Here is a 14,789-nt window from a genome sequence, read left to right on the forward strand (position 1 = left end):
GGAAATATTTCCTCTTGGATGCCATGAACCAATTACCTTGTCTCCCTGCTCCTGAGAAATGTCCAAGTGTCTCTGGCAACAAACCACAGCTTCATCAAACTGCCCGAGTATTTTCAGGGTATTCCCAAGGTTGCCACTTGCCTTGGCCTCTCCAATGCGGTCCCCAATGGTCCTACAAGGTGAGGGTGTTAAAGAGCTCACAGACTTTTATTCACCAGCTGCTGGAAGCAGAATTCAAGCTGCAGCAAGTGCTGCACCACATCTAGGAGCTCCCAGCACACACCCCCGGCTGGAGACTTCACACAGGTCCCACAGTTCTGAAGACAGATCCTTGTTCCCTGTTTTGCTGCCTCAGGTGAGCTGCTCTAATGATTTCAGGTGTGCTTACCTGAGGACAGGAGAACTGGACACTGCCCTGCTCTTGCTCCAAGCACTCTCCTCACATCCTTTCCTCCACCTCCCTGCTCTGAAGGGAGCTGACCCGTTCTCGTTGCCCCCTGAGTTCTCCACAGGACAATCACCCTCAGGGCTACTTTGGGGTGTGTACTTCTGGGCAGATCCCCTCAGGCTCCTGGGTTCAGACCCCACAGAAGTTGCCCTTGCTCAAGGTTGTGTCTGAGGAGGATGAAGGCAGGGCTCACTCACTTACCTGGCCAGCGTCAGGTCGTGCTTATGGTACTCCAGGGCCTTGGAATACTCCTTTAGGTAGAAATAGGCATTGCCCAGCTGGCTGTAGATGGCACTGAGAGTCTTCAGGTCCTCAGTCCCCACCTGCACTGCTGCTTCGAAGAAGGCTGCCCCAGCTTTGAAGTCCCCAGCCTTGCACAAGCGCTCTCCTTCCAGGGCCAGTTCCAGGCAGGATGCCTCCATTCTGCAAAAAGCAAGGACATCATTCCTAGAGGGGTTCAACTGCAGTGCTCCCACACTGCCCTGTGATGGCTACAAAGTTTGTTTCATTGTACACTAATTTCCTCCTGGGCAGGAGACACAGGAGCATCCAGATTCCACCTTCTCGGGGAAGGTGCCCCTGCCCATGGCAGGGAGTTGGAACGAGACAGTCTTTAAGGTCCTTTTCAACCAAACCACTCTGTGATTCTGTGATTTACAGACCACACCTGCAAGAGGCCAAAGGGAGTCCCCTGGTTCCCAGCAGGAATCTGGATTAGAAACTCAGGGCTCTTGGCTCCAAGACATGGAATCATCACAAAAGTAACATGGCATCTGTTTTCCTTCCAGGTGGTGCAGGGCACAGAAGCCACATACCCAGGTAGTCACCACCTTCCCAGGGGTAACAGAGAGGGGAGTCAAATTGGAGCACATTTTCATTGGATAGCAGAGAAAACTCTGGACTGTGCAGAATTTCTTGGCTGAGCAGCTCCCAGTGCTCGGTGTCTGCTTTTCATTAACTCTCCTGCTGTCGCTTTTTCCACACATTAGCCTTCAGGCCAGCTTTCCCCCCATGGATTTCTGACACCTTTGGCAATGGCACACACCATGCTGTCAGAGGGGAGCACTTTGTGAGCAGTGATACTGCTCCAAGAGAAAGGAAACGTGCTCCTTTGAGAGCTCCACCAAGCCCTCTCTGAATTACAGCTGTCCCTGTTAGACCAGCACATCCAAAGTTCTCCAAAGGGACTCCCAACCTTACACTGGAAATGTCTTGCCTGCTGCAAAATCAGCCCCTTCCTGAGGAGGATGGACACAGCGTGTTCCTGTTCCTCTATTCAGACACTTCTCTTTGCTCTTTTGGGCTTTTCATTTCTGCTCAATGTATTTTTAAAAGTCAAAACCACTGGGTCAGAGGTGGACATCTGCTGACAAAAAACACAGCTCCCTCGTCCAGGGGCAGAACAGCAACAGTCTGACAAAAGATAACAAATGCCCAAGGTGGTTTCTGTTCTGTTCTCAGGCAAAGAGCACTTGGAGGAAGTCCATGGTACCCAGACCAAGAGAACAACTTGCCCAGCTGGCACCTCCTGGGGCAGTTTCCCGCTGAGCTCTGGGAGATGCTTCCCCAAAGCCACCCATGAGCCAAGGCCCAGCCCTGCAACTTGGGCACCAAGGCTGAGGTGTGGAGGCCAAGCACAACCTGCCACCACATAACACCAATTCCAGGGCAGAATTCCTCCTGCCCCAGGTTTGCCCTCCCACATCTTCTGCCCAAATCCACACCCAGCACTTGCCACCCCTTCCTGCAAGGGGCACAGGGAGATGCACGTAAGAAATACCAAATCCAACACATTTTTCCTACAAACAGGCAGAATGGTGCTTTCTCAGCTGCCAGGAAACAAAGCCAGTTCCTCTCTGAGCCTAAACTGTCTGAAATTCAACCTCATTCGCTTGGCAATCTCCCTGCTGAGTCGGCTCCACATGGTTCCAAACACCCAAGGCTTGGCAGCCCCACAGCCTCCTCCAGAGCAGGACAGCCCACAAGGACTGTCCAAACAAGAAAAATTAGCAAAAGAGCTGGTTTCAGCCTCTCCCAACACACCTGTGACCTCTTCTGCCTCACTCTTCATTTGCCCCCAGAACCACTGAGTAACGAGGGAGAAGGGGATTGTGACACAGCTCCTGTGAGCTCCCACCTCAAACTCCCACACAAATATTTGATTCCAAGCTCACTGCAAGGCCCACATTTGAGAGGTTATTTTATTTACACAAGAAAGCTGCTTGTGGTGCCAGTGCAGCATCAGCCCCTGCCTCAGCTTTGGTAAAGGAAATAAAAATATTAAGACTGTTAATACTAAAAACGTTTAACTTCTCTCTACTGATCCTCTTGCTAGAACACAGGAAAAATTAGTAAGAATGAGCTTGGGGATCACAGCAAACTTCCATCAGTCCCAAGGCACATCCATGGCTTGTAGATCACTGGAGTTATTCACTGCCATCATTAGGTATTGACAAGTCTCTGCTGATACATCCCAAACAGCTGCAAGAAGACTTGGGACTGAAGAAACACAAGAGACACCTTGTACTCAAATCAGCAGGATTAACTTCAGGCAGCTTTAGAGGAGATGAATCTTGAGAGGACCTGAAATGCAGGAAGGAGCTGCTATCACAGGAATTAACGTTGGATTCCAGTTAGAAAACAGCAGAGACAGAAGCAAATTTCAAACTGGTTCCAGCTCAAATTTCAAACTGGTTCCAGCTCCAATTTCAACACAAACAAAACTCTTCCCCACATCCAGGTTCTCTTTGAGAAACTGAGTTCACCAACAGTAAACAGTCTAAAAACTGAGCTGGGGACCAATTTCCCTAATTCGTGGCATTGCTGGAGAGCTTGGATCAAACTTCTGGTGTGATTTTAACAGCTTGAAGTGAAGGTTCCCATTCCCACAGCGACAAAACCCAATTACAAACTCCGAGGGTGGCATCTCGTTCGGGCTGTATCTGCCATACCCCAAAGTGAATTTTGTGCCCTGGAACCCACACTCTGATACACTCACACACTCTCACACTCTCTGGGTGCTTTCCTACTGTTCCCATAGTAACTGCTCAGGCACAAGGCAGTGCCACGACCTTCCAGTGCACACAGCCCTTAATTAAAATCTGTTTGTCCTTGAACAGGCTGCTCTGCAGAGTATCTGACTTATCTAATTAACATCACGGCTCGGACTGGGACCTGAGCAAACAAGGGGAAGGGACAGGAAGCTTTTTTCCCTGCATCACACTCTGCCAAGCCTCTGCTGCCTTGTAAAGGGACAACAGGCAAGGATGGCAATTATTAATAGAAACACAGCCCACTTGTAAAACCCACCTGCCCTTCCCACACAGCCAGAGCTACTCTGGGAAGCACCTCTGCAAGCAGTTCAATCACTTCAGGCTTAAAAGCACTCAGAAACAACGCCCAGGGCAGAGGAATCAACTAAAGGTCAATGAACAAACTCAAGCACTCTAAAGCTCCACTTAAAAAAGCTTCCAGAGGCCATAGCTCAACTGTCCATAAAAAAATGACTAAAAGGCTGAACCTGAACCACCCTGACAGGCCAGCAAAGGGAAAACAGTCAATGAGGACACACTGCAGAGGGTCCAAGCCCTCTCTTACCTCTTCTTCTGCAGGCTGTGCATTTTCTGAGCATAAACCCAGAGCTCCAAACCCACTGGCAGAAGGAAGCAGTGGGGCTGAGGTCTACTTGGAACAATTTTGCAGGCAGGCAGGATCCAGGCTTTGGAAGATGCTGATGGCATCTTCACATCTATACAACATGAACTGCTCTCCAGTTTTCACTTCATCAGAAAGTAATGTGTTCTTTCCTCTTAGAAATACAACATCTTTCATCCACTGTTGTAGCAGACAGGTGAGTTCACAGCTGAATTCCAGGAACAAGAGCACCTTGGTTCATTCACATACTTTCAGCACTGCCCAAGAAAAAGGTCCCTAGAAGAGGCTTCAAGATGATGAAAGGCAAGCAGTTCCCTCCTTTCTGGATTGGTCTCTTCCCAAAGCACTTTTCCTTTGTGTTCCATCAGCTATTCCTGTTGGTGCCTCTTTGCTTCAGGAGCACAAGGGCTCCTGCTGCTACAAACTTCTCCCTGTCAGGTGAGGAGCTCAGGGCTCCTCCTAAAGAAGGTCACCTTTGGGCACAGCACTTACTAATCTGTCAGTCCCCAAAGAGGCCTCATCCATCTGCCACCCAGGTAGATTTGAGAGTTCCAGGAATGATCCAAGCAGTCCTCAGACTGGGGAAAAGCAGGAGAAGGTGGTTCCCACAGAGCCCATTTAAGTGGGCTCCAAACCATCCCTGTGGCACAACCTGCTGCCTTCCAGCCCTTGGGGAGGAAGTTTCTCCTCTGCTGACACACAGGCAACACGCCTGGGCCTGTATCACCTCAGCAAGCACCTGCTGCTCAGGTCTTAATACCAGGAAAGAAGATTCCAGTTATCCTGAGTCAGCACATCACTGGGACAGGCTGGAGGAGCTGGGCTTGGCCACCTGGTGCAGTTCAGAAGAGACATTGCAGAACACAAGCTGCTCATCCACAGCTGAGACATTTAACACGATTCTCTCACCACACTCAACCTTTTCAGCCCCAGCACAGCACGTCCCTGATCGTGGGTCTGAACAGGGGAGGGGGTGAAGGTCACTTGAAATGGCCTCTCTTCATAAGCCTTGCCCCAAACCACTGAAAACCACTCAGATTTGTGTGTTCCTCCAGACAGGCAGGATTTCCAAGTAGCCACAGAATCAGTTTGGGTTGGAAGGGACCATAAAAATCATCCAGTTAGATCCTCCCAGACTCCAGGCCCACCACAAACAGCCAGGAAGGTCCAACAACCTTCCCAGATCCAGTCCCAGACCAAAACAAGACTCCAACACTTAAAACGTCATCTGCTGACTGCAGGAAGGTGACAGACTATGTCAAGTCTGCCCAGATAAGAACAAAGTTTTGGAGGCACCAGTTGTAATCTAGGAATCAGAACAGGGCTGGTGTGTACAGCAAGTCCCAGCATCACTTCCCAGCTGGAGCACTAAGTCCTGCAGGTCCTCCACACCTTGGGTTACACAATCCCCATCAAACAATATTGAGGAAGGTTCCTGGAGCATTTTAAGATCCTTCTGCAAAAGGTCCCTCAAAAAGGGCAATGTATGTGTTTAAGAAACAACAACAAAAAGAAGATTATTAAAGAAAAAAAAAAGGCAGTAAGAGGCCAAATATGTTTGGCCACAAACATTGGAATTCTGCCAGGGGGGTGAGTGAGTGGCACAACATCAGCGGATGAACTTGATCCCCACCAGTGCAACAGCTGGGACTCTCCAACCCGGGAATGGATGTTGCTTCTGACACTCAGGAGGCAGAAAGGGGTGATCTCCCACCATGAGGTGACAGGGAGGAGGAAATCTCTTCCCAATCCAACACAAGGCAGGGCCTCCCTCCCTCCTCCTCAACTTCCTTTTGAAAGGATAACTGTTTGAAGGCAGAAAACACTGAGAATGGGAAGAGCAGCTCCCGCCTTGAAGGAGAAGATTTCCCGGGGTCGTTCGTCACTGTCAGACAGCAGCTAATGATGAGCTGGAGCACAGATTGCCTTTTGGCTGCTGGCAAGCTCGCTGCAAGAATTAAAAGAGCAGAAATGTGCCTTCACAAAAGGTTCACAAGCAAAATGCAAAGACTCTCACACATCAAGTGTTTTCAAGCCACGCGGCAATTTGGAGAAGGCAGGGAGGGCCTCGGGAGCACTGGGGATGCCAAGGACACTGCCAAGGGAGAAACAAAGGGAACAGCACAAGGTGTTACCAGTGCCATTAACAATCATCACCAGGACTGCTGTCAAAACACTCTAATTAGGATCTGTGTGATGATATAGGGCCCCAGAGGAGGAACACTACTGAAAAGGTGAGTTCAAAAGCTTGGAGCCACAGTCAGACCTCCCAACAAACACCCTGCTCTCCCTTGCCAAATATTCCAAGAAAATAACACTGCATGGACAACATCACAGCCTGTGAGGCTGGAAAACAACTGTGCAGGCTGCATTTAGCCAAGAGCTGTTCTGCAGGATCACGGGATGTGCACCGACCTCAAGCTCCCACCTCAGCCCTGCTCCACTCCAGGCAGGTGGAAAAAGAAGAGAACACAAAGTGCCCAGCAATTCAACTTGTCTTACCCCAGCCCTCTCTCTCACACACTCAGGACTGCCTTGCTGTCACTGCTGACAATGAATCCATCAAGTTCCACAGAAAATTATCATATCACAAGACAGAGCCCGGAGACAGTTGTCTGCTGCCTTAAATATTGCAAGTATCACAGGGCAAGAGAACCTCTTCTTGCCTGCAAGGTGAAACTGCCTAAAAAAAAAAGGGGGAAAAGGAAAGATATTTATAGATATTTGATTCATATTAGTGGGGGCGACTGCAAAACTCATTCCCAATCACAGCTGCTGTAGTTCTAAAGTCAGGAATAAAGCCCAAGCTTTCAGACAGAAGGTAAGGCAGGGGAAAAAAAAAACATCAAAACCATCAACAGTAGTAAAAAATCCCTCTTAGTGTTTCTATTGATATGAATCAGTGGAGCAACAGATTTTAGCATCTTACTTGCAATTTTAGCATCTTGCTCACTGATAAATCTGATTCAGTTTTATTCAAAAATAAATGTCATTTCAGAGCACTGATGACAGGGGCAATTAAACATTTTTTCCCCAACCAAAAAGGAATCACTTTTACCAGGTGCTCAGTGGAAATGCATATTCACTGGTTTAACTAACTAAATATGCATTTAAATAATTACTTTCTTCAAGGACCTGCTGCCAGTTAATCAAGCTGGGAATTATTCCCCTTCAGCAATTTCCTTTTCTAGCCCTCACACAGCTCCTGTACCTGAGAGGCAGCTGATGATTCTGAACCACCAGGTAACACAGCCAGGGCAGGGCTGTTCAACTCCCCCAGGGATGTGTCCCCTGAGGGAGTTCACACCCCACAGGAACCAGCTCAGCTTCCCCTGGGCCAAAGCCCATCCTGCTGACAAGGGGTCCAAATGTTTTCCTGGGCTCGCCTACACGAGGAAAGCTGGTCCAGAAGCACAGCCCAAATTTATTCATGGTGAGTTTATATCCTATTTAGCCTCAGGCCAGCACTGCAAGCCAGACTGAGCTGCTCTGCTCTGCCTGGGGCACTCTCACAGCGGGTGTTTAGGGCAGTATCTCTCTGCTTACTCTGCCCCAGGCAGGGTCCTCACTGCTCATCAAGTGACACTTTCCTCACCCCAGCCTGGGGACTCACATCATTCTGTCACCAGCACATCCACACCTGGCTCTCTCTCCCTCTTGCTCCCAAATGAGGAGCTTCCATCTCTGAGAAGAAAATCTCATTACTCACCCCTAAATACACACACTTTCAACTTCCTACCATTAAATATCACCCCACTGCCACGACACCACACATATCAATCATTCTCCAATCATTACTCCATACTCATCCTCCCCTGTACTGCTCCAGATCATCAACACACCCAGTAGCAGCCTGGGAGGGGACTAATGAAAATGCTCAATTAATTATCTCCCTCCCCAGACCAGTTCTAGTGCAATGTGTCCAGCTTGCCCTGTGCCAGCTCTTCCTGCAGCTCTGCCCCTGCCTTCCCTCCCACGTCACATCCCCAGCACTAATCCCCTCCTGACAAGCAGTTTCCTTGCAAGGCATTTATCAAACACAGGCTGGCAGGGAAGGGGACAGACAAATCAAGATATACATGAAATCAGCCTGACCCAAACTACTTTTGCAAGTCTGAAACAGGAGCTGGTTCCCCTCCAGTCAGAGGGCAGCACCTCTGGGACACTCTCACCTACATGTCACCTTATTAGTGAGGGGAAGGAAACAAACCTCTTGTTTTGTTTGGAGAGGAAGAGGTCAAAGATGAAGCCATGAATGCTGAACCCTCTCCTCCCCTGCCTCTGAACTGGGTCCAAGTGTCTGGGCCAGCTTCACATCTGTGCAGCTCTGTGTCCCCAGCACATCTGGAGGGGAGAAGGGTTCCACTCCACACACTTTCACTGGTAGGAGCAGTGCAGTGAGTCCTTTCAGTGACCCCTGAGCTGAAAATAATAATATCCACACACAGTTATTGCTGCTGGGGAGGTGTTTGCTCAAGCTGGAGCTCCAGGGATTACCCACACAAAGTGATTTTCACTGCAGTCTTTTGCTCAGGGCGTGAAACAGAGAATCCAGGGGGGAGAACTACAGGGAGTTCTGGAAGCTGCTGGGTGTGTGTGCTGGCTCCAGATTTCCTCTTCCCCTCACTGAGGCAGCATCAGTGCTCACAGTAGTCATTTCAGCTAATTGCTATCTACCATTAGCTGCAGAGTACTTACAAGGGATTCAATTCCACTGCATATTTGCTAATAAATACCAAATGACAGTGAGGAAGACAGCTGTATTTAGCTGCATTTACCCTCTTATTAGCAGCACTGAATAAGACCCCATTTCAATGCATAATGGCTCCAACAAGCTGCGTCATTGTCAGAAATTCAAATCCAAACTCCCCACTGCCTGCTTGAAAGCAAAAGTCATCCAGCATTCCCCTGCTTACACAACCTCTGTGGCTTTGATCCACGGGGATGTGGAGACCAGAGGGCAGATGGGAGTTATTTGCTGGTTTAGGAGCATTTTGTGAAGCAGCTCATGATGATGAGTTGGAAGGTGCAGCAACTTTTCAACCTAAGGACCCCAAAATATTTCGCAGAGGCGTGAGGGCAGCAATTACCTGATTTTGTAAAAAGGCAGCTAAAGGCACTGTGGCAAATTATGCCTTGCTGTGAGTCAGCTGTAGGGAATGGAAAGGAACCCAGGAGCCCTGGCTCCCAGCACCTCTTCCAGGTCCTCCCTCACAAGTGCCACGTGGAGCTGATCCATCAGGAATGAGGTGCAGCATCTTCCACCCAGGCAAGGATGCTCACACAGCTCGTGCCACCAGCTCGGCATGATGCCCCCAGCTCCAGGAGCTGAAGATGGCCTCTGGAAACCTGGTCTGCACATGGAAGGACTGGGCTCTCAATAAGTTATACACAGGGAAGAATTATCCTGATTCCATGTACCAAATCCTTCCCACAAATACAGCTGGACCCACAGGAAGAACAGAGAGCACAATGAAATTTTTCTGTGTCATCTGAGGAGCGAAATCTCTAAAAGGCAACGAGCACAAATTTAAGTCTTTGTGCTCCAAAATTACTCAAATATCAAAGGGCCATGATGGATGTAATTAACTTCCAGCACTTGAAAATGCTCAGATGAGATTAAGGTGCAAATGTGGATTTCATCTCATCCTGGTTAACAGTTTCATTTTGATACCCAGTTTCAAAGCACTTAAATTATAAAATGCAAATACTTCCCAGGGTCTAAGGAAATGATGATTAAGGAGATACTGATTTGGAAATTAATTCATTAAAACATGTTCTGACTCCCAAATGAAAAAAAAATTATTATAAATCCACCAAGCATATGAACTGATCAAGAGTACTCTGAAGGCGAACTGAGTGAGGAGAACTTGCTTTCAAGGAGAGTGAGAAGGAAACCTTCTGAAGAGCTTGGAATACAATTTCCTTGTGTGGCTCATCAGCAGGGTATGAACCCAACCACCACCTGCCATCTGAGGAAAAGATGAATAAACACAGGGGCCAGCAGCACCAGCCTGCCAAATGCTAGTGGAGTCACGATGCTCCTGCCTGAGGATGCTCTTTGGTTCCCAGGAGGCACAAGGGAGGATGCTCAGCTGTGTGTCAGCAGTTTGTTCATACCTGCAGACCACAGAACCCTGCAGAGCTCCAGGCAAGGCAGCACCTGCAACAGGAGGGGATTTTAGGCATTCCTGCTTCACCACAGAGATCTGAGATGGACTCAGCACACCGAGGGAAGTTTTTCCAGGAGCGTTTTGCTTTCTCGTACAACACCTTTAACGAGATGAATCCATCACACTGCCACGAAACAACGCTCTTGGGATGATTTCCCCAGCAGTGAAGTGCTATGTCTTTCAGTTACTTCCAGAAAGCAGAGAGCAAGGGAGGGCATGCAGGCTGAATGGCTTTTCATTATAAAGTTACTTTGGCAATTAGGTCAACACATCCTCTCACTAAAATATATGCTGTGATTTAAACCAGCATAGTGTTCCTGCTGTGGGATACAGTGGGTTACAGTTGCCATATACATTAAAAAAAACCCCAAGTAGTTGGCTCATCAAAACTCCACAGTGAAAACAGCCAATTTATTTGCTACCCATTTGATTTATGCCATTCAGCTTCTACTACCCACCAATATACAGGGGCTCATTCATGCCCAACTTACTGCTGAAAATGGGTAGGATCCAGTGTGAGGAATTCTCTTTCCCAATTCAGAAGCACTGTAAATGAGATGAGAGATGTGCAAACATCTCCTCTCTAAAACTGTCCCCCCCAGACATGCAGTGGGGACTCAGCAGCCAGTTCCCATGGGAGCAGCCTGGATGCTCTCCTGGGGTAGGAGAGGGGGCTGCCTGCCCCCTCCTGTCTTCTCCATCAGGGATGAGTCCTCACGGATCACAGTGAAGCTACAACATGGCAGTGACAGCTCAGATCAGACACAGAACATGTGCAGGGACTGGAGCTGTGAGCCAGCCTGGACTGCAGAGCATCACAGCCTCGCCCAGTTCCTGCCCCAGGGTCCTGCCACCCCCCAGCTGCCAGCAGGGTCAAGCTCAGCTTCACAAGTGCCACCAGCACAATCATTCCAGTTATTCTATGCACAGGCTGAGGGGCTGGATGAGGTTTCCTTTCCTGCACACCCAGACTCCTTCTCTGAAGCCAAGTGAAAGCAAGTCTTGTTTTCCCAGAAACGCTGAGGCCACAGGCCCAGGTCTATTCTCAGTTCAAGCTGCCTGGAAACCCCTCCAGCTGCAGCCCCTGCTTCTCCTTCCTATGCCAGTTGCTCCTGCCTCGAGCATGGACTTGCAGCAGGGAAACAACTGCACACTGAAAAGGTGCTGCCAAGTCCCAGCAACACCAGGGACTGTGTTAGAGTGAAGCCCTGCTGGACAAAGGAAGCCTCCTCTGCCTGTCCCAGCTCCTTGCCCATGCCCAACCTCATCCCAAACCTCCTGCAGCAGTTGGAGGCTGCACACACTCCCCACATGCTGCCTCTTTCCTGCCCACAGACCCCTGCAAAGCACTGATCACACTCAGGGGACAGCAAAGGGATCGTCACCGTGATGCAGCGCGAAAGGAAACGATGACAAAGTTCACACCAGGGTTTTTTCCACTGACTCCACAGCAACTACAGCCAATTTGGTTCTGTTCCCTTCCTGTCTCATCTGCTTCCGTCTGCCCCAAGCCAAGTGTTTCAGTCCAAGAGAGGGGGGCCTTTGGGATCCATCAGAAAACTCACACCCTGATCCTGGGCCATCCAGGCTTTGAGCCAGGGAGATGCTGAGCAGTCACAGCTCACCAAGAGGCTGCTGAGGATGCTCTGCAGCACCAGCACTCACACCTGAGAGGGGTTTGGATGTGACCTTAGTGACAGAACCAGACAACCCTCATCTTCCTCCAGAAGTCACTGGAAAGCAAACAGCAGGAACCAAACAAGTCCAATGAATCCAAACAAGCAGCAGCTTCTTTTTCAAACGACCATTTGGTAAAGCCTGTGAGGAGGGTGACATCGAGCCAGAGCCTGTGACAGTTCCTCTCTTGGTCATTACAGCCCTCCATGCCCAAACCAGAGGAATTCAGAGGTGCCTCTCCTGGGTCACACAGGGAACGTGGGCAGAGCTCGTGGTCGGGCTGAAGCGACGCCAGGCACTGGGACAGAGTGTTGTTGGCAAAGCTGCAGCAGAGCAGATTGCACCAATTTTACATTGTTTTTCTGCAGCTGTCTCCTGCTCTGAGGGTTGTTAAAAGCATTGTTGTGTTCTTCCTGAAAATTCCAGGGGTGCCAAAAATCAGACATCAGCCCAGAGCCACTCGTGCATTTAAAAGGCTGCCTTGGCCAACTGTGTGAGAGCTCACACAGGACACTGCCCTTCTCCCTGGCTGCTATGCAGCCACAGGGCATCCCTCTGGGTTTTGTAAAGATAATATTCCACATCTGTCTGAAAAACCAGGAAAGAGGCTCCCCAGGAGCTCAGATATCAGCCAGGAGTCCACTGCAGCCCTTGCCAGCATCTCTATGAACTGTTTCTGCAGCTCCTCTGTGCAAAACCAGACTCAGCAGAGCAGCACCAGAAGGGGTTTTGGGTTCTCCATGGCATTATGGAAAAATCTATGCATCCCATCAATCTGCAAGCGTGGCAGGATTCCCAGAAAGCCAAGCAGTTCACATGCCAGGGGAGAATTACACTTGGCTCATCCAAGGAGAGCAGACCCACCGTCTGGCACCGGCTGTGCTGGGTGTCTGCTGCCCCTGCAGGGAACCCTGGAGCTCCAGCACCCAGCAAGCTGGTTCCACTGCTTCCAGAGGATTGTGTGGCTGAGTCCTCCACCACATTTTCCCAGATTTTTAGCACTTCTGTCCCAGTATAGCTCCATGGGTAACACCTACCCTGGAAACGCTTGGCACATCCGTACAAATCCAGTGCAGGGAGGCAAGTCCTACTCCTCCCCACATCCCACAGCAGGTTTTGCTCCAACACTGTGGCATTAGTGCAGTTCAGTCAGTGTGTAAACAGCCAGTCAGCACATATTGTGATATGAGTTTGCCATGTAGAGCAAAGCATGGTGTGCCCTTGCATCTGTGAAATGGGCTCTGGTCCTGTTCTTCCATAGGAGGAATTAATTGGTATAAACATCGTGTTTCTTGAAGAGTCTTTCCAAATACAGCAAGAAGGCTCCTCTCCACAGACCTGTTTTAGGTTTAGGGTAGCTCCTTCTTGCAACCTCACAGGTATTCCTGTGGCTTTATAAAAACCACAGGATGCTGCTCTGGAGCACTGGAAGAACTGACTGCTCCCCTCCTGCCTCTCACTGGTGAGAGAAGGGAGGATACAGCACCAGGGTCACAGATCTGCCCAAATCCAGGGAGCTCATTTCTCCTGACAGCTGAATAATGCAAGTCTTCAGAAAAAAAATCTCTGCTCCTGCAGAGAGACATCACCAGCATCCAGCAGGGAGAGAAAGACATGGTCCAGCACCAGGCTGCACAGAGAAACATGCTTGAGGAGCAGCAACAGGGAGGAGGAGACAGGTGACAAGACAGTTCTTACCTTACTCCATAAGGGTGATGGGCTGGGAAAGCTGCTGCCATGCAGGAACACAGCTTCCCCACGGATTTTGTGTGCTGGAGGAGCCTGCCTGTTTTAATCCAGGGCACTATGGAGTGGCTGCATTTGTGCTGCACAAACATCCTCCACGAACCTTTCAGGAGCACTTAGATCCTCCAACACACATGGTTTTAATTGGGAATTCTTTTTTTTTTCCACTTTAATTCCAGTCACATGTCCTGAGCTGTTACTTTTCTCTCCTCTGTGTGTATAGATAGCTGTATTCTCACAGTCTCCTGTCTGGGTGCCACACTTGCCTCAGGCAACCAGCTCCCAGAGCCGTCAGCCTCGACAAATGATTCAGTTCTGTTGGGAGCCAGGTCTGCAAAGCATCTCCTGCCTTCCCTTCCCAAGGCTGCTGCTCACACAGCTGCCCTGGGCTGGGCAGGTGAGCTCTGCCCTCTGCACGTGGGCTCGGAGCTTCACCGACCTGGAGTCAGACTCCACTTCAGCAAACCCGAAGGGAATCCAAGTCTGGTGAGAACCTCACCCAGGGTCCTTCAGAAAGAGACTTCCACCACAGAAGAATCATTTTGTTCAGTGTGGGGGAGAGCCAAAGGGCAGGACACACATCAGTTCTCTGCTCACTCCTCATCCTTGTGCAAGATCTCTCACAGGTCTCTGCAAAACCATCACTCACTGGAACTTTCTGCCAAAAACACCGATGCCAAAGGGTGGTTTTGGTGAAGAAAACATACATCTTGCAGAGTGAGTTTTCATTTTCTTCCAGGGCAGCAGAGGAAAAAGTGGGTATTTTCAACCACTTCATTATTAACCCCTTAGACAGCTGACCATGTTGACAAAGCTCCCTGTGGACCCCGATCTGCTCAGAGCCTGTGGTCCCTGCTGGCACACTCAGTCTGCACTCCCTGCCTGCACATCAAAGGGATGAATAGAGATAAAATAGCAGCCTTCCCTTCTCCCAGGGCTTTACCCAGGAAAGTACCAAACCACAGACTTCCATCAATGAACCAGTTCATGCTTGTACTTTCCTGGATTACTGCCCTGATGGAAGCAATTCATACAAGAGCTGGCCAAGGGCTGTGGCCTTGAAATTCTGGGCACATCCCAGCGAACTCATA

General features: G+C 49.6%; 1 protein-coding gene across 3 annotated transcripts in view; it reads right to left on the reverse strand.

The window, feature by feature from the left end:
- The window catches only part of GPSM1 (G-protein signaling modulator 1), a 110,398-nt gene that overhangs the window by 46,236 nt on the left and 49,373 nt on the right, over positions 1 to 14,789 (reverse strand). For 2 of the 3 annotated variants that reach the window (XM_017810033.1, XM_017810034.1), the window contains exons 2-3: positions 650 to 871; positions 37 to 172 (exon numbers count right to left, since the gene is read on the reverse strand). In XM_017810033.1, coding sequence (XP_017665522.1) covers positions 37 to 172; positions 650 to 871 — 358 coding nt within the window. Of the gene's footprint in view, positions 1 to 36; positions 173 to 649; positions 872 to 4,045; positions 4,373 to 14,789 lie in introns of those variants that run through there. The other variant, XM_017810032.1, reaches the window with a different exon arrangement.

Source organism: Lepidothrix coronata, unplaced genomic scaffold (genome assembly GCF_001604755.1).
Source record: "Lepidothrix coronata isolate B3197 unplaced genomic scaffold, Lepidothrix_coronata-1.0 Scaffold28, whole genome shotgun sequence".
In the NCBI taxonomy this organism is placed as follows: domain Eukaryota; kingdom Metazoa; phylum Chordata; class Aves; order Passeriformes; family Pipridae; genus Lepidothrix; species Lepidothrix coronata.